The sequence below is a fragment of the Xenopus laevis genome, chromosome 2L (genome assembly GCF_017654675.1).
Source record: "Xenopus laevis strain J_2021 chromosome 2L, Xenopus_laevis_v10.1, whole genome shotgun sequence".
Lineage (NCBI taxonomy): Eukaryota > Metazoa > Chordata > Amphibia > Anura > Pipidae > Xenopus > Xenopus laevis.
In genome coordinates this window covers 157,681,018-157,700,778 of record NC_054373.1, presented here as the reverse complement: position 1 = coordinate 157,700,778, position 19,761 = coordinate 157,681,018, and the positions used below count along the sequence as shown (strand labels likewise).

The 19,761-nt window shown below is 39.9% G+C and overlaps 1 protein-coding gene across 2 annotated transcripts; it reads right to left on the bottom strand.

The window, feature by feature from the left end:
* Nucleotides 1-5,757: 5,757 nt before the first annotated feature.
* Nucleotides 5,758-19,329, bottom strand: LOC108708666. 2 transcript variants are annotated; one of them, XM_018247600.2, is made up of 7 exons: nucleotides 18,397-19,329; nucleotides 12,992-13,036; nucleotides 11,261-11,319; nucleotides 10,274-10,337; nucleotides 8,923-9,048; nucleotides 7,451-7,522; nucleotides 5,758-6,725 (listed from the first exon to the last, which is right to left on the bottom strand). In XM_018247600.2, exons 1-7 carry the CDS (start codon nucleotides 19,169-19,171, stop codon nucleotides 6,631-6,633), a joined length of 1,236 nt encoding a protein of 411 aa, XP_018103089.1. In that variant the 5' UTR covers nucleotides 19,172-19,329; the 3' UTR covers nucleotides 5,758-6,630. The 2 variants fall into 2 exon arrangements, with proteins under 2 accessions (XP_018103089.1, XP_041438541.1); XM_041582607.1 differs by lacking the exon at nucleotides 18,397-19,329 and adding an exon at nucleotides 16,101-16,131.
* Nucleotides 19,330-19,761: the final 432 nt, after the last annotated feature.

Sequence of the window (19,761 nt, the reverse complement as noted above, 5' to 3'; positions counted from 1 at the left end):
TTGAATTTTAGTCAACCCGGCACACAGGGGCGATCCTGGCCCCTCCGCCGCCTGAGGCAGCAACAGTTGCTGGCGTCCCCCTCCCATGTGCGCTTACCTTTTTGCGCCTGAGGGGGTCTGCGAGGGCGGCAGAGAGGGCCAGTACGCTAGTGCAGCCTAACTGCGCTCTCTGCGCTAGAAGAGACAAATTTCCGGTCTGAAAAGGAGCGCCATTTTTGCCACCCCTGGTACCCAGTGGGGCGCTGCCGTCTGAGGTGACAGCCTCAACCCGCCTCATTGACGAATCGCCCCTGCCCGCACAATAGGGTAGGGTTTTAAAATAAAACTCACTGAATGTGGTTGGCACTGCAGGTGTTAAGGGGTGTGTCAATTGAATTGTTACAATTGAAGTGTTAAACTGTGAGCCTATCGGAGCATTTTGTTCTATGAGCCACGCCCACCCCATCTCAAGCTATATGCTCTAGGCAGGGCTTTTATCCTCCACCTTTATATGTTTCCTGGCGAAATGACTTAAAGGGGAACTTTCACGAAAATAAAAATGTAATATAAGCTTCGTCATACTGAAATAAGAAACTTTGTAAATACAATCAATTAAATATTCTGCATTGTTTCTGAAATAATCAAGTTTATCTTCACAATTCCTCCCTCAGCATCAGTTTCTCTTCATTCTGTCTTCATTCAGGTGTTGGGTGTCAGATATTCATTGACAGTTAGAACCAATATATCTTATAGGGGGGCTTCCTTTCATAGCAGATGAATTAGAGCTCACTCAATAACTGATTCCAATACAAACAAAATCTAACAAAATAACTGCCTTTTGCAGACTTCCTGCATGTAGAGAGACATGATGTCTGGTTATTTTAATAGAGTGAGAGCTAACACATCTTCTAGGCAAAAGGAGACCCTATAAGATATATTGGATCTAACTGTCAATTAATATCTGACACCCAACTGCTGCATGAAGACAGAATGAAGAGAAACAGATGCTGAATAGTGAATGTAAACTTGATTATTTCAGAAACAGTACAGAATATTTAATTGATTGTTTTTAGACAGTTCTTTATTTCAGTATCATGAAGCTTATATTACATTTTTATTTTCGTGATAGTTCCTCTTTCAGAATGGCCCAAGCTTAGGGGCTGCTGCCACCTACTGTCCTAAACAGGAATTGTAACTTACAATTAAATATAATTCACCACATTACAGGTGGATCATGGACCCTGATGAGGGGAGGGGTGGACTTGAATCTATAAATTTAGGTGCTGGAAGCCGGAAGTGTTAGGTCACAGGCGGGGAGAGCAGGATCTGCGACCCAAAGATTTGGTGCAGGAGACGTCCCGAACTCGCCTGACCTGTGGGTCTCGGGCCAGCCCGCACATCACTACAGCAGAAGACAGTAAATAAATCAACTGTAAAAAAGAAAAAATGAAGGCCAATTGAAAAGTTGCTAAGAATTAGCCGTTCTGTAACATACCAAAAATGTAAAGGTTAACCACCCCTTCAAGACACAAAGTCATAGTAGTGTTTCCACAGCTTATGAGACAAGTACATTTAACAGACAGAGGGCCCTGTCCTGAAAAAGGAATGTGTGAAAACTTTATCACACATCAACTGGACAATTTAAGTTGCTTATTTGGCCTCTTCAGACTGAGTTGTCAGTTAATCTACCCATTTGTAGGCGCACCTCACCTGTCTCCCAGATAGGATTGATATTCCCTACAGACTAGGGCCACTTTAGCACACTGATGTGGTATTCTCCTGATGGGCCTGCACAGTTGCCCATTATGATCTGATCATTAGTCTGGGGACAAAATGTCTGGATCAGCCGATTTGGCCTACTATGTAGATGGCACAATAGGGCAAAGATCTGCTTGTTTGGTGACCTTGCCAAGTGGATCTTAATGTGTGTGGGCAGCTTTAGACAAGTTAAGTCGTGGGCACACTATCCTGTCCGTCCACATCCCTTCCCAGCAGGACAATATCTGCCAAGACAGCATAAGTTTTGACAGATTAGAAAATGGTGAGGGGATGAACCTTTTAGCTTGATAGTGAGAGGTCCTGTCCATTGACCAGTAGAGAAGTTTTAGCTCACTTTTGTATGTTGCCATGGTATATACTGTAGCAAGTACATTAATTGGTACATAATTTCCTATTTTTGTGAATTCCCCTATACTCTTTCCATCCAGTGTACACAATTTATCTGCTTTCAGATGCTGACCGTGACCTTTTCCTATCTATAAGAAACAAATCTTTGCTACTTTGCATGTGAGTTTCCTTATTCTCCGATCCTTCCTGTTCTCCAACCGTATTCTGATATTTTCCTTATGACTGTCCCATGTACAGGCCTGGATTTGTGTCGAGGCCACAAAGGACCGGGCCTAGAGCAGCACATTTTAGGGGTGGCATGCCACCCAGCCACATCAATGTGCCTCACTGGGAGAAGCAGAGCTGGGAGCAGCGGAACGTTAAAATTTCTCATGCACTGCACCAGCATATCAGGGAGGGGGCACAAGAGGCAGCTGGGCTCAGAGCACATAGTTTAGAAATCCAGAGCTGCCCATGTATAACGTTTCATGGAGATTATTGGTAGATGAAATTGTCAACAATATCTGTCAGGCACGGGTTATTTAGATTCTAATTTATCAGGTTGTTTACATTATCTGCTCAAATGTAACAAAGAAATCACATAACTACACAGTATTACAAAAATAATGGGCTATTAATAAAAACAAAGTTCTATAGGTATAACAGTTGATACAAGTCTGGTTATTACAAGTCATGATAGAACAATGATTCTTTGCCCTGAGAGTAGCTCTCGAGAAACTAAGATATATCTGTTCTTTTATCTTTATCATTTTTTAATGCAAGCTCTGCACCTCTAAATCCCTTTTAAAGGGAAACTACCATGAAGTTAACTTTTAAATGTATTCTTCTTTATGTGTTATTAAATATAAAGCATTCAAAATCCTGACTAAGATGAGAAATTTGTAGAACTAGTCCGTGCAATTGTTGTATGTGAATCACCATGTTTTACCCACAATACTGTGATTTTACCCAGAATTTCAGCTTTGATTTGCTTGGCACAAGTTAGTAGCAGTTTGTGATGCAACGTGCTAGTGGAACCCTTAAATTACCACCACTTCTAAGCTGGCAATTCGTTTTTAGGAATAACTCCGGGGTGTAGAAGGTAGGGTTGCCACCTTTCTAGCTGCAAAATCCAGACAAAGGAGATGGGGTGATGATGTTGGAGGGGGCAGGCCAGTGATGTTGGGGGAGGGGTGAGATGTTATGGGACAAGTTGGTGATGTTTGGGGTGGGCCGGTGATGTCACTCACCATGTGGCTGAATAATATTTGTCTGGTTTTTAGAACTCAACCCTATGAAAAGGCCTATGGTACTTTGCAGTTGCCAGCAGTAACCAATGAATTTGCGACTAGTTATAGACCAAAGAACTGTTTAGTTGCTATGGGAAATTGCACTGATACACTTTAGCACCTATATACATTAATAAGCCCCTCCGTGTTTTACATCTATTCCAGTTTCTTCATTTTAGAGCTGTTGAATCAACAATGCCTGTGGTTTTCAGATGATAAGATCCGATGCTTCCAGCCAGCAGTGATTGACAGAGCACAAGGGACGAGATGAACAGGCTGGACAGGCTGGAGCTAACATTTCCCACCTTTAAAACTATTCTGAATTTTGAACCAATTACACATAGACAGTTGATTTAATAAAAATAAAGAACAGGATATTTAAAAACAATTTCACAACAGTTCCCCTTTAAAAGCAACTCCCTAGTTGGAAGTATATTTAGTTGGCCTTCTGATCCCTATAGCTATGAATCATAGAAAAGTTAAGAAAACCATCTCTACCTGCTATATTCTGTCTGATAACGGAAGAATGTAACATTACATGTCTAAAACCACACTGCAGCATATTATACATATGTACAGATATTCAATAAACATTATACATACTTTTGTTGCTCAGATGCTGTATAAATGGCTGCAAATTCTTCTATACAATGAAACGAATAACACAGCCCTAGTCTTAAAGGGGAAGTAAAGTGTAAAACAGAATATGGTTTAGAAATGCTGTATTTTGTATACTAAACATAAACATGAACTTACTGCACCACAAGCCTAATCAAACAAATGATTTATGCTTTCAAAGTTGGCCACAGGGGGTCACCATCTTGTAACTTTGTTATACATCTTTGCAAGACCAAGACTGTGCACATGCTCAGTGTGGTCTGGGCTGCTTAGGGATCGTCATAAATGATCAAAACAGCACAAGTCAAATAATATCTGCCAGAAGCCAATACAGCAAGAATATACAGACTGCGCTGGGCCCTGTGTTCTAATCTAATCTATGTGGATTTTATAGTTTTTGTATTGTTTAATACAAACTTTCTCAAACTCTGCAGAACCAGTGGCTGCAGCAAAATAATCCTCCAAAAAGAATCCCAGTTTATCGGTTTAAATCTGGCTCCATGATCTTTGTCCCTGCAGCTAGAGTTGGAAACAGTAAAGGGGAGATAAAGGCAAAAATAAAATCCAATACAAATCTCTACACAGTCACTGACTGCTCTACAGGGAAACAAACAAAGCTGCTTGAGTTCTGCATGGCTGGGAAGTAAGTCGGTGGCTCCCCCTGCTGTTCATAAGTATGATTGTTTCCCTGCAGAGCAGTTAGGGAACGTCTGACAATTCCTATCCACAGCAGTAAATGAAGGGAGAATTTCACTGCATACAGTCAGGTTTCTTATAAAAATGGTACACATTTTTTAATTAAAGTATATTGGAGATAGGTTTCTTTTTCATTAAAGAAAGTAAAAATGGGGTTTTATTTTTTTGCCTTTACATGTCCTTTAATAAAGACTAAACTTAGCTTAATTAGATATTTAGCTTTACTTTAATGCAGTTCTGGTCTCACAATTATTGTGATACATATTTTTAAGACAATCTCCGTTTGATAACGAAATCAACTGCCGACCTGACATATGAAGAAACTTATTAAAGGAGATTTAATCCCAAAATATGTAAATTTACTGAAAGAACTCCTTTGAGCAATTTACATATTTACACTTGTGGCTCAACATAGCCAGTGACCTTAAATGAGAAACAATCCCCTTATTAAAAAAAACCCTACCCCCCTACCCCACATAGACCCCCTCCCTCCTCACCCCCAGCATAGCTGCTACCTAAGGCAAATGGCCATAACTTTTTACTTACTTTTTGTTCTTTGCCAAAACAGTTAAAGGGATACTGTCATGGGAAGAAAAAAACATTTTCAAAATGAATCAGTTAATAGTGCTGCTCCAGCAGAATTCTGCACTGAAATCCATTTCTCAAAAGAGCAAATAGATTTTTTTATATTCAGTTTTGAAATCTGACATGGGGCTAGACATATTGTGAATTTCCCAGCTGCCCCAAGTCATGTGACTTGTGCTCTGATAAACTTCAATCACTCTTTACTGCTGTACTGCAAGTTGGAGTGATATCACCCCCTCCCTTTTCCCCCCAGCAGCCAAACAAAAGAGCAATGGGAAGGTAACCAGATAACCGCTCCCTAACACAAAATAACAGCTGCCTGGTAGATCTAAGAACAGCACTCAATAGTAAAAACCCATGTCCCACTGAGACTCCTTCAGTTACATTGCCTAGCCCCATGTCAGATTTCAAAATTGAATATAAAAAAATCTGTTTGCTCTTTTGAGAAATGGATTTCAGTGCAGAATTCTGCTGGAGTAGCACTATTAACTGATGTGTTTTGAAAAAAACATGTTTTCCGATGACAGGATCCCTTTAATTTCTTAATATGAAGGTTTCATGCTTTTATGTATTGGGCATTGCTGCTCTTCATCCAAAGTATAGTGTTTGGGCCTTGATAAGCATGTAGTGTAACTGATAGAGGAGCCCACTGTACTGCTGAACACAACTCAGATATTCTGTCTAGCTCAGCATATACAAATTACTGCTCCTCATTGCCTCTAGTAATTATAGGTCTCTAGTAATTGTATTGGTCAGTACCCACGGTACATTGGTAGCCTCTGTAACTGCTGTCTGTAAAACAGTGCAGTTAAATCATATACTTCCTATAATGGGGTTGCCCTTTGAGATGAAATCCTTAGGGTATTAGGCTTCTGTTTGAAATGTAGTCAATCTTTTTGTTGGTTAGCTCTTAATTAGATTGGTTTGGTTTTTACACCAAATTGTCCAGGGGGACCACATTGCATGATATTTATCTGTTTTACAGTGTAGCATCGCGGTAAGCTTTTCCATCGAAGATATCCACCAGATTTTCTGTTCTACCTCTGAGAATGCAGGGATGCATTCTTTCCATTCCTGTGCGCCAATCCCTATTGCTCCAGTCCTGATGCGTGAATAAAAGGGAGGGTTGCGACAAACGTCAGCGGACCTAGTGGTGCCCGCTATATAAATCCGGCCCCGGCAGTTTGCGAAATCCTGTCATCCTTGGCACATTGGTGCAACAGTCTCCCTAGGTCCCCATTATGATCCAATTGTTGGCCTAGGGACAGTACTATTTAGCTCACCATATTGGTAGCTAAATCAATTAAAAAACCAAGTTGTTTGGATGTGCCTGGCAATGGGTTGAGTCTCTTCTGTATCACTTTCCTTTTCCCAGTAAGTCTGTCAAAGCCTTGTAATTTTTTTGCAGTCTTTCTTTAGTTTCCTCAAGAGACTGGAGCTTCCATTGGATTTCTACCAATGGGAGAACATATAGATATATATATTAGAGATAAAAGCAAAGTGAAAATATTTTACTTTTAAAGTTTGAGCCTGAAACTATTTTTTGGCAGCATTTGCTTTGTTTTAATGAATACATCTTTTCATTCTATAGTCCTATAGAGATCCATGAGCCTCCCCTATTCAGCTCCTATGGCTGCCCCCATGGCTACCACTACTTTAATTACATATACAGGCATGGGATCCGTTATCCAGAAAGCTCCGAATTATGGGAAGGCCATCGCACATATTTCCTTTTTCTCTGTAATAATAAAACAGTACCTTGTACTTGATCCAAACTCAGATATAATTAATCTGTATTAGAGGCAAAACCAGCCTATTGGATTTATGCATGATTTTCTAGTAGACTTAAGGGATGAAGATCCAAAATAAAGATAGATTCAATATCTGGAAACCCAAGGTCCCTAGCATTCTGGATAACAGATCCCATACCTATGGTAGTGCTTCTAAAGGCAACATGTATTTTTTATTAGAACAGGGTAATATTATGATAAATCTAAATTCATATAAAGTACTTTCCTTTAATTATATGCATTCAAATATAATTTTTAACTTCATGCTATAAACCCAACACACCCCTCGCACACTGGTATGGCTCAGTATGGCTGTCACTGTACAAGCTAAAAAACATGGCAAGTTATAGGCTGGATGATGCTGATCTGAAAGTAATGGATATTTACCTTGCTTTTCTTGTATAATAACGCTTTCAAGGCATTCGCTTCCCCACAGATATCTCAATGCTGTCTCATAATCTGTAAAAAGATCAGCTTAACATTTGACTTTATAAAAACCAAATTAGTGTCTGGATTGTAAGTAAATCCTATAGGGGTGATTTCTAGAACAACTTTCAAATACAGAAATAAAAGTCATTCCTGCTCTTTAACCAAGAGCTCCCCCTTCTAGTCAACCAGAAATGACACTAAGGGGCACATTTACAAAGCTCGAGTGAAGGATTCGAATAAAAAAAACTTCGAATTTCGAAGTGTTTTTTGGCTACTTCGACCATCGAATGGTCTAGTTCGACCTTCGACTACGACTTCGACTACGAATCGAACGATTCGAACTAAAAATCGTTCGACTATTCGATCGTTCGATAATCGAAGTACTGTCTCTTTAAGAAAAACTTCGACCCCCTAGTTCGGCAGCTAAAAGCTACCGAACTCAATGTTAGCCTATGGGGAAGGTCCCCATAGGCTTGCCTATGTTTTTTTGATCGAAGGATATTCGTTCGATCGTTGTATTAAAATCCTTGGAATCGTTCGAACGAATAATCCTTCGATCATTCGATCGAAGTATTAGCGCTAAATCGTTCGACTTCGATATTCGAAGTCGAACGATTTTAGTTCCTAGTCGAATATCGAGGGTTAATTAACCCTCGATATTCGACCCTTAGTAAATCTGCCCCTAAGGGGCAGATTTATCAAAGGTCTAATGTCAAAGTAAAAAATACTTCAAAATTCGACCATCGAATTTAAATTCTTCGAATATCGAATTCGAACTTTTTTCATCGAATTTGTGTATTTTGCAGTCGAGGTAAAATCGTTCGATCGAACGATTCAAACGATTCATTGTACGATCGAACGATTTTACTTCGACTTCAAAAAACTTAGAAAAATGCTGTAGAAGGTCCCCATAGGCTAACATAGCACTTCAGCAGGTTTAATTTGGCGAAGTATTGAAGTCAACCTTTTTTTAAAGAGACAGTACTTCGATTATCGAATGGTCGAATATTCAAACGATTTTACTTCGAATCGAATTCGAAGTCAAAGTCGTAGTATCCTATTCGATGGTCGAAATATCCAAAAAATTACTTTGAATTTCGAATTTTTTTTACTTCGAAGATTCCCTCAAATAAAAATGCTGCCAAGGGCACAGTAAGGATTTTTACATTCACAATATTGTGGGTCAGGAGGGTTTCACCACCCAAATTAAGCCATGGCTTCCATAGAGAATTTCTGCAGGCATCCTCTAGCTATATAGGTTAATTGATACAGAGCATAGCCAGAGTTGGAATTGCAGGGGGTTTTGCATCGTAACAGTAACGATTTTCAACCAGAGAACAGAGTGCTAAGGAATTGCTGAGTTAGCCCCATATGTATATTCACTAGGTTATTCATTATAAAGTTTACTATATATTATATAAAATACACACCTTGATCTTCAGCCTCTCCACTGAGGATTTTCTGACTTACTGATTTTACAGACTTCTCAATGTTCTCCAGCAAGAATTGTCTGCATTGGTGGGATTGGCATTTAGTCCAGAAGTCTTTGGCATCTCCTAAAATGTATATAGAGCTAAAATAAAAAAATGCTACATATAGGGGCAGATTTATCAAGGGTCGAATTTCGGATTTAAAAAACTTCAAATTCGAATTAAAAAAGACCAACCCAAATGTATTAAAAAAAAATCGAAGTTTTTTTTTCGGGCGAATAGTCCATATTCGTTCGAATTTGGCCGAATTAGAATTGTACAAATCGAAGTAATAGCGCATCCAATCAATTTCGAATCAAAGTTTATCCCAAAAAAAACCTTTGATTTTTCAAAGTCCACCAATTGACTCCAAATAGGTTCTAGGAGGTCCCCCATAGGCTAAAACAGCAATTCAGCAGGTTCTAGATGGTAAATGGTCGAAGTCGAATTTTTAAAGAGATAGTACACAAAAATTAGCTAGAAATTCAAATGTTTAAAATTTGAATTTTCACTCGACCTTTGATAAATCTGCCCCATGATAATTAATTTAATTATTGTTTGCTGTCACCCTTGGTCGATTTTGTCCTATTTGCTCACATTTCAGAGTGTGGTCTAAGCAGCCACTGTATCTTATTCTGCTATTAAATAAAGTCTTACTTTTATAAAAAAAATTCTGGGTGCGCTCGTAGAATTAAGACTCTTTATTATTATTTACTCTTTGGTTAGTATATCCCAGGAAGGCAGATTTATTAACATTTGAATTTGATTATTTTTTATTCTTTCCAAATTTATGAAAAACTAGAAAAAAAACATTAAAACTGGAAAATCTCAATTGCTAGCTTATTTATGAAAAAACTTGAATCTCAAAATGTATTGTAAAATTGTGCGGGGGAACTCAATCACTCTAAAATCACTTTCTACTCTTCATTTTCAGTTGATGCAAAATCTTTATATTTTCTCAAACCTGAATTCTAAAATATATTGAATTTGGAACATTTTAAAATTTTTACATAAACTACGAACATTGGAAAATGTAAAAATAAATTGCCGCCAAAAAAAACTTGAATTCAGAAACTCTGTCTTGAATTTTGAAATATCTTCCCCTATAAACGTTTAGATGAAAACACAAACAACACATTGGGTCACTCATCAACTGAATTTATGCTTATTTTTTTCAAAAATGCTTTTTTATTAATTTTGACATTTACTAATGTAACTAATGTAATGTAAACTATGTAAATACTAATAAGAATTAGTACATAACATCCAAATTAAATGCTTTTTTTTACATAGAAAGAAAATGATCACCCACCTTCTCCCAGTTCTCCTTTTAACATCTTATCTTTAAAACATGTGTATCCACTGAATAATGCAACCTGGAAAATTAAAACAATGATTCCCAGTCTCTCAAGACAGCAACAATAATTGTATATCCTAGTTAATACCCTTGAATTAAAGGGGTTGTTTGCCTTTAAAATAACTTTTAGTATCACGTAGACTTTAATATTCTGAGGCAATTTGCAATTTGGCTTTTATTTATTTTTTTTAAATTTATTTAGCTTTTTGTGCAGCAGCACTCCAATTAGAATTTAGCTTCTACAGTATCTGATTACTATGGTGCAATGTACCCTAGCAACCAGGCAATGGTGTGAATAAGCGATTGGTATATGAATAGGAGAGGCCTGAATAGAAAGATAAGCAATAAGAAGTAACAATAACAGTAAAATTGAAGCCTCACAGAGCAATAGATTTTTAGCTGCAGGGTTAGAGACCCCTGTTATAAAGCTGGGAAGAGACAGAAGAGAAACACAAATGATTAAAGAAAAAAAAATGAGACCAATCAAAAAGTTGCTAAGACTACGACATTCTATGACATAGTAAAGTTAATGAAATATGTTTGAATAATTAAATCTGATTATATGATTAGGGGAACGATCGATTTCAGTGCAATCCGACCAATCCATAAAATTATCGTGAGGTTAGTGGTAATCGAACGATAGTGGCAGCTACCCTAGTTTTCCTGGCAATATCGCTTGAAATGGTCTTTTTAGTTGATGGACAAGTCGATTTAAATGATCGTTTCGAGATAATCATGGTCTCAGGATAACGAAAAGATCTTTTAAAAATCTTTACATCTATGGCCAGCTTTACCCATGTGATGGGTAAATAACAAGGCATTTGTTGGTCAGCACAGGCCGGGGGGATTAATGAGAAAGGTAAAGGGTGAAAGATGGATTCTTTAAGGACCTTGATCACAGAGGAGCAACACAATGATACTTCATTCAAAAAATTATCTTACCTTTGTAGAAGTATCTGTGTCTGCAAATGGCCCATCTCGGTTTTCAGTATCACATAAAACTGGAGAAGACAATTTTTTAATAATTTATTTAAACCCAGTAAGGAAATTGCATATTATCGATATTTTGGGATTAAGACCAGGAAAGGCTGTTGGCCTGAAACGTCGCTATATTCCTGTCCAACAAAAGCCCTTTTTCTAATAAAGGCTTTTAAGGAAAGAATCGTATTGTGTAGTGCTGTCTATCTGCAAAAATTGGGATTAAGAACAAAACAAGGATATTAGCACAGCCTGTGTATATACAAAGTGGCACTTTACAATTGTCCTACTTGTACAGATGTGTGTATAGTCTTTTTTTGTTATGGTTTCCTATGGTTATTTAGACCATTGCCAGAATAGGCAATTCAATAGCTAGCTATTTCTAGAGAAAAGGGTGAGCAAACGTCCCTTCTAGAGATATAATTTAATCCAGAAATTTGGTTGAATCTCAGCAGATTTTGCAAGATTTGGATATAGGAACATTCAACCAAATTAAAATTGAACCTGCATCCTTACTGACTAATTCTCGGGAACTTTATACTTTTGAAAGGAAAGGTATCTTCCCTTACAGGAGAACTAAACCCCAAAAATGAATATGGTTATGGAATATGTTGTATATATAATATATTGTGAGTCGGACCCTAAGGTCTGAGGATGTACTGTGAATCAACAGAAAAGATGAGGAGCTAGAGGGGGGCAACAGACCTCTGCTGTAATTGCTGTGTGCTGGTATAGAAACCCAAAACATAAAGTCCAGCATTTATAACCTACTTTTTTGTTAAGCATTAGTAACCTTTAAACACTAATATTTTTGTCCTTACAGTTAATAAATGGTTTAATGAAACAAATTATAATTTCAGGGAGAGTAGTTCCTGTTACCATTTTACTTCAAGCATCCATGGTTTATAACTTTCCAGGCATGTGGGTCATACAGCTTTCCTAACCAGGGCTTGCACACAAAAAAACTTAAAGGGATCCTGTCATCGGAAAACATGTTTTTTTCTAAACACATCAGTTAATAGTGCTACTCCAGCAGAATTCTGCACTGAAATCCATTTCTCAAAAGAGCAAACAGATTTTTTTATATTCAATTTTGAAATCTGACATGGGGCTAGACATTTTGTCAATTTCCCAGCTGCCCCTGGTCATGTGACTTGTGCCTGCACTTTAGGAGAGAAATCCTTTCTGGCAGGCTGCTGTTTTTCCTTCTCAATGTAACTGAATGTGTCTCAGTGGGACATGGGTTTTTACTATTGAGTGTTGTTCTTAGATCTACCAGGCAGTTATCATGTGTTAGGGAGCTGCTATCTGGTTACCTTCCCATTGTTCTTTTGTTTGGCTGCGGGGGGGAAAAAGGGAGGGGGGTGCTATCACTCCAACTTGCAGTACAGCAGTAAAGAGTAATTGAAGTTTATCCGAGCACAAGTCACATGACCAGGGGCAGCTGGGAAATTGACAAAATGTCTAGCCCCATGTCAGATTTCAAAATTAAATATAAAAAAAAACTGTTTGCTCTTTTGAGAAATGGATTTCAGTGCAGAATTCTGCTGGAGCAGCACTATTGACTGATTCATTTTGAAAAAAATTTTTTTCCCATGACAGTATCCCTTTAATATACAAGGTGGTATTAAAAAATGAATTGTATTTGCACAATGGTATGCTTTTTTAAAGGAGAATTCTTTTGTCATTTATTACCTGTGCTGGTGTCAGGATTTGATGGGTAAGAGTCATTTTCAGGTGCTATCAATAAAGAAAAAAAATGAATATATTATTTTACAGCTGTTTCTTAACAATCGTGAAATCTGTTTCAATACCTTATTTCAGTATTACTTTCAATGGAACATTTAAGAATTACATTTGACTTTTAAATTCTAAAATCCCAAATCTGAATGAGCCAATAGAATTCTTCCTATAGTATATCAGAGTTCATTTTTGCTGTTACATCACTGCTTGGTCCTGTTTCTGCAGACTCTCTGACCAGTCATTTTCTCTTTGAATATGAAGCAGCTGAACCACTTGGAAAATGTATTTGTAGGCATAGGCGGATGGTGATTTTTATGTTTGGGTAGGCTAAAAAATGTTAGGTATCTATCTGCAATGAACGTCCACGCAATAGACTTAACAATAATATTTATATTACATAACTCTATAGTACTAAAGCAAAAAAAAAAAATGCTGTTTGAAGCAGTGCAGGGTAAAAGAAACACCCATTTAAAAAGACATTGATCCTTTAAAGGGGTTGTTCAACTTTAAATGAACTTTTAGCATGATATAGAGCAGTGCTGTCCCAACTTCTGTGGTACAGAGGGACGGAATTTTTATGGCCCAGATGGTGGAGGGCCAATAATGGAAGCCAGTGTTAGCCACTCCCTGTTTTAAACCACACCCACTTTAAACCAAAAAACCAAATGGTTGATGCTCACTGTAGGAATATCACTTATCACTCTGAAACCAGCTTATTATGTCATATCAAGACATACCCTTAAATCCATATGCCGTCTCTCCCCTGTGGATATCACAGCACATTACACCTTAGGGCCCCCTAACAATAATTTTCAAATGCTAACAAACCCCCAGAACAAATACCAGGCTTATGTTCCACAGGCAGAAAAGGACACATACAGGGAGCATAGGGAAGACAGAGCAGGGCACCCACAGGGAGCATAGGGTAAATAGAGTATGGCACACACAGGGAGCATAGGGAGGTAGAGTATGGTACACACAGGGAGCATAGGGAGGTAGAGTATGGTACACACAGGGAGCATAGGGAGGTAGAGTATGGTACACACAGGGAGCATAGGGCAGGCAGAGTATGACACACACATTGAGCATGGGGCAGGAAGCGTATGACACACCCAGGAAGCATAGGACAGGCAAGGTATGGCACACAGGAAGCATATGGAAGGCAGATCAGAACAGGAGACAGGGAAGCCTATCAGGACCACTCTAATATGTACTACCTACAGTGACACAATGCTGGTGCCCTTCCAGCAGTTTGTATGAGTGTGAACAGGTGAACAATGTGGTCAGTGGCTTTACGATGTGAACAATAGAGGCAGGACCGCCATCAGAAATCGCAGGGCCACATACGAAATAATTTCCTGGGCCCCCTGGGCTGCACCCACCGCAAGCCCCACCTACAGGTCCGCCCCACCACACAGTAAAAAAACAAAAAAAATATTGGTGGCTAGGGTTTCCACATATTAAAATAAAAAGATATTGGTGGTCAGGGCCCCCCCATAAAAAAAACATTTGTGGCCAGGGCCCCCCCATTAAAAAATATTGGTGGCTAGGACACCACATGAGAAAAAAAATTGGTGGCCAGGGCCCCCCCACATTATGAGAAAATTGGTGGCCAGGGCCCCTTAAATGTCCATGCCTTCCCGAAGTCAGCAGCTCTCAGAAAGATGGGGGGCCCGGCTAATTAAGTAAGTGTGGCGTGGCCGGGCCCCGCTTACCCTCGGGGCCCCTACAACTCTCCCCCCTGATGGCTGTCCTGAATAGAGGTGTTACCAGTGTGAACTATACAGTGAGGATTACATGTGTGAACAATGCAGGAGTTTATAGACTGAATTTGAGGTGAAACAATGCAGGAGCCAGTTAATCTCTGGAGTGATACCTTTTAAATATTACACATGGTAAGCAGACAAAGCAGGCAGACTTTCAGGTGGGTGGGCCACACAAGGGGGATGGGCTACGGACCACCAGTTGGACAGCCCTGAATAGGGCATGTTAGCATTTGCGGTTTTAGAGTTATTTAGCTTTATTCAGCATCTCTTCAGTTTGCAATTATAGCAATCTCGTTGCTAAGATCCAAATTACATAGCAACTATTAATTGAATTGAATAAAAGACTGAATATGAATGAGAGGTTGGTATAGAAAGATGACTAATAAAAAGTAGTGATTCCAATACATTTGTATCCTTACATTGCATTTATTTTTAGATGGGGTCAGTGACCCCCTGCCCCATCTGAAAGCTGGAAAGAGTCAGAAGAAGGCAAGTACTTCAAGGACTATAAGAAGAAAGAATGAAGGCCAAAAAGGTGCATAGAATTTACCTTTCTATAACATATTAAAAGTTAACTAAATGGTGAACTGCTCCTTTAAAGTTTGGGGTTTTCAACTCCATTCAGTCCTATAGCTGCTTCTATAAGCCAAAATCACCACTCTGGAGAACCAGTATCATCAATCAAGTGGTTCTTTATTTGGTAGCAAATAAGTGCTACCAAATAAAGAATCACTTGATTGATGATACTGGTTCTCCAGAGTGGTGATTTTGATTTATAAAGATAAGGAGAAGTGGTGGCTCCTATGCTCTGTTGGAGGAACCTAACACAATAAGGACAAAAAGAGGGCCTTTTACCTACACCTGATCTAAGTCCTTCAAAAAGCACCTCATGTAAGATGCATTTCATACAAACAACTACATTACACTCAGCTCCCAATATGTCACTTTTTCCTATCCCCAAACTTCATTTGCTTTTTCTATCAGATCTCAGCAAGCCCAGCATTGTCAGCTTCAGCCCCTAGCAATAATCCCTCCAGATAGGCAGTGTTCCTTACACCCCAGTACAATCTCTTGCACAGCAAAGTCAACATGTCATTCCCTAGCAATGTCAACCCATACAGCCCCAAAAGATCTTCACCACAGACTTTCTTCTGTGAATTTTCATGGCTCTGCTTGTTAATAAACTCAGTATCAGTATACACATGAATGTCTGTAACACCTATTTGGGCTGCATAGCACACAAATAGTTAAACTGTCCAGCTAGCAGTAGAAGCATGGGTTACACTGCGACTTACACAACAGGGTCAGGGCCTTCGCCATGTGGAAGTGTTCCCTCTATGGTGTAGTGCAACTACATCCCCCCCAGGCTACTGTGCATACAACAAAAGATGGGCGCCAGGAGGTTCTTGCAGTAAAACAGAAACGGTTTAATTTAACTATGCACGAGGCAAGTGACCACAGGTTTAGTAGTCACACAGGAGCTGAGGCAATAGCACATTTCTCACACAGAGCTGCAGGCATTAGGCATTTCTCACAGAGGAAAGGTCTCCATTAGGCATTTGCAGTATTCACACACATTCCCTCCTGGAAGTTGTCAGGAAAGCAGCTTCTACCCTACAGTCCCTCCTCACTGAGGTCCCTGACTGGAGGCAACACACAGAGCCTCTGGGAAGCTACTCCCTTACTGCAAATCCTTGTTGGAGCTTCAGCTGCTCTTTCTCTCTATCCTCTCTGCCTTTCTCTCCTAGAGAGACTATGACAAGTCTGCCCTAGTATATCTGTTCCTCATTCACGGGGTTTCCTGGTCCCCGACTTGGACACATGACTTCTTCTGGGCCTATTGCACTCAGTCCCCCTGAGCACATCCAGCTGGATCAGCATCCAGAGGGGAAAGAGAAAGAGGCCACTCCCTACACACACTATATAGCAGTGTAGCAGGGGAGTGCCATTCTCTCCTGGCAGATCACTCTAAGAAAAAGGTGGGGGCCTTAAAGCTGCAGGGCAGATTAACCCATAGGGGCCCCTACATGTCCTTGTGCTTATTTATTTTACACACCTTCTCCAGCTCTGAACTTGAGTTTCCCCGGTCAGTGATTTATTCGTGTAGCCCCTCCCCCCTGTTGGGCGGTCTAAACTTACACTGGGAAACAGGGCAGGCAAGAGCAGCAGAGTCTGAGTCTGAAGATTTAACTACTCTGCCAGGAAGGTAGATAGAACTATAATGTGGATGGATTATTTTAGTCTTCTAAATGAATCCTTTCTTAATTTACCACACATGGAACGCTGCATAAAATGCCGCAGGGTAAATTCTCAGAGGATTTATGTTTGGGGAGGCTTAGCCTCCCCAAGCCTTTATTAAAATCCGCCTATGTTTGTAGGGGAAATGTGCACTTGCTAGTAGAGCTGGGCCAAACTGACTGGGCCCCCTGGCCAGCCACCTCTCCCCCTGCCCTGGAACAGTGGAAGGCAGGCAGAAAAGATACATTTATTGTTTGATTGCAGGCTGGTACAAACCAGACTTCACTCCAATCGTTGATGCAGTTTAATATGACTAAGATAGAGACAGCGACCCCCATTTGAAAGCTGGAAAGAGTCAGAGGAAGAAGGCAAATAATTAAAAAACTATAAAAACTAAATGATGAAGTCCAATTGAAACATAAATTATAAATTACCGTACTAAAACTTGACCTAAAGGTGAAATACCCCTTTAAAAAGTGTCATGTCCCAAACAGGACTATCTGCAACTTTATGTTAATAACATATAGGAACTGAGATATAAAACCTAAACATATCCATACAGATTGGGAGTATGTATTCTAAACTGAGCAAACAAATATAATTTTTTTCTTTTTAAAGCGGAGTACGTGCTTTCCATTGCTGCACAGTGCTCAGTGCAAAGTGCTAGGTGCTCCCCATGAGTCCTACCCGAAGGCATGTGCTCCAATACCCAAGTGTCCCAGGCCAGGCCAAGAGACAGCATGAGTCATTGGCATCACCTTCGCCAAGGCTAGGGGTGAGTGCTGTCTTACCTGACCCCCCCCGGGCACAAAAGGCTCAGACGGGGAGCCTCATCCTAGCCCTCACGGCTAGGAGGAGTCCCTTTACCCTAGGTTCTGAAAAAAGCTTCCCCCAGGGCACCAATACCTGGTCTGGGGTCGAGCCCGAAAGGACTACCAACACCCAAAGCCCGTAAAAAAACAGAAAATGCACACATATAAAAGACACGCAAACACAAAAGAATAAGCTCTAAATGTTAAGTGCCAAGTGCGAATAAGTGCAGTGCCATATGTGCCAAATAAGGCTGGCGGCCGGTATAAAAAAATTCTCTCGCCTACCCAAAAGGCAGTGCGAAAAAGTGCGAAAAGCAAAATGAAAAGCGTGAAGTGCAATGTGCATGACCCTAGGGGTGAATAAGGCACCCCCGTAGGGGGCACAACAAGTCCAGCTTCCATAGTGCTTTTAGCCCTTTGGCAAGAGGACCAATTGTTTCTCCATTTTGTCAGAAGGGTCAGCCATCCCCAACTGATGATTCAGATACTACACTTGATCTTAGCCAAAAGGTAGAGAAGCGAACAAATACAAATGACTCACCTGATTCAGAAGTAGCAAGAGCACTACTTGTACTCGGTCCACTAGGAGAACTTGGACATTCTGCCACTAACGGGCCATGGACTTGGGGAGAGTTTGTACAATGTGCCACAGCTGTATTACTGCACTGTGTCGCTTGTGGGAAAGTGTCTGCAGTTTGGGGTACTTTTATGCTTTTTAGATCCAGACAGTACAGAGCATCCTCTGCCGATGTGTTGTTCACTTCAGAGGAACACTTAGGTTGTTCTTCAGACCTGTTATTTGTTCCAGAAAAGCTTATGGAATGCTCAGCTGATTTGAAATTAGGAGTCTTCGTAACAAACTTTATTGATGAACTGTCTTTTCTAGCAATCACTGGATGCTCAGCTGAACTGCTGTTCATTCCCAGTATGTTCAAGCTTGGCTCTGCTGATTGAGTATTTACACCAGAAATAGATTGCTCCAGTGCCACTGCAGGTAAACCTTTCATACAGGATGGTACCACAAGCTGTGATGCACCTTCATTCTGCTCCACTGATTTGAGATTTACTATAGGAGTCTTCATAACAAGTTTTATTGATGAATTGTGCTTTCCAGCAATAAACACTGGTTGCTCAGCTGAACTGCTGTTCATTCCCAGTATATTCAAGCTTGGCTCTGTTCTTGGAATAGATTGCTCCAGTGCCGCTGCAGGTAAATCTTTCAGACAGGATTGTACCACAAGCTGTGATGCACCTTCATTCTGGGAGCTCACAATACACCGCTTGTTTGATTGTTCATCTCCATTAGAGGAGCTCATAGGTTGTACCAATCTGGTGTGTTTCTCATCAGCAGAATTTTTAATATCTATAAGTCTATCAACCTGACTAAATATGTATTCCAGTACAGGATCCGGAAACCCGTTTCAGGAAGCTAGCACAACTCCATGTTTCTTACCTTTCACAGGTATTTCACAGCATAGTTATACTTATGCATACACAGTAGAGTAACATTTTTGGATTGCTAGGGATGCCTGGGAAAGGTAAGAAACATAGTAGTGTATTGATGCATTGCTTTTCATCTTGGCCCGGTGCAAGTAGTACCAACCTGGGATCTAACATATTGGCAGCTCCAGTAAACTGTGGTTTCCTTGACCTTATACTTAAGTTTGGCGTCTACTCTTTTTCATTCTTTCCGAAACGGCAAAGCCTGGCTTTACTGTCAAGGCTTATTTGCAATTCTGGTAAGGCCTGCATGAACTTCTATCTCCCCATACTTCATTACAGAGCCTATTCTAAATGTAAAGTGCCAGTGTGTGCCTCTAGTGCATGTAAATTACATCTAACCCAACACTTTTACTGTATATCTGGAGGCAATATAGACATGTGTCCAATAAACTCATGTTATATT

What these genes read in the sequence shown, in the direction of transcription:
- LOC108708666 (XM_018247600.2), bottom strand. Translation starts at nt 19,171, where the DNA reads ATGAGCTCCTCTAATGGAGATGAACAATCAAACAAGCGGTGTATTGTG. An exon ending in AAATCCTGACACCAGCACAG is followed by an intron (nt 11,320 to 12,991) that starts GTAATAAATGAC and finishes TGTCTTCTCCAG; the next exon opens with TTTTATGTGATACTGAAAAC. An exon ending in TATTATACAAGAAAAGCAAG is followed by an intron (nt 6,726 to 7,450) that starts GTAAATATCCAT and finishes TCCCATTGGTAG; the next exon opens with AAATCCAATGGAAGCTCCAG.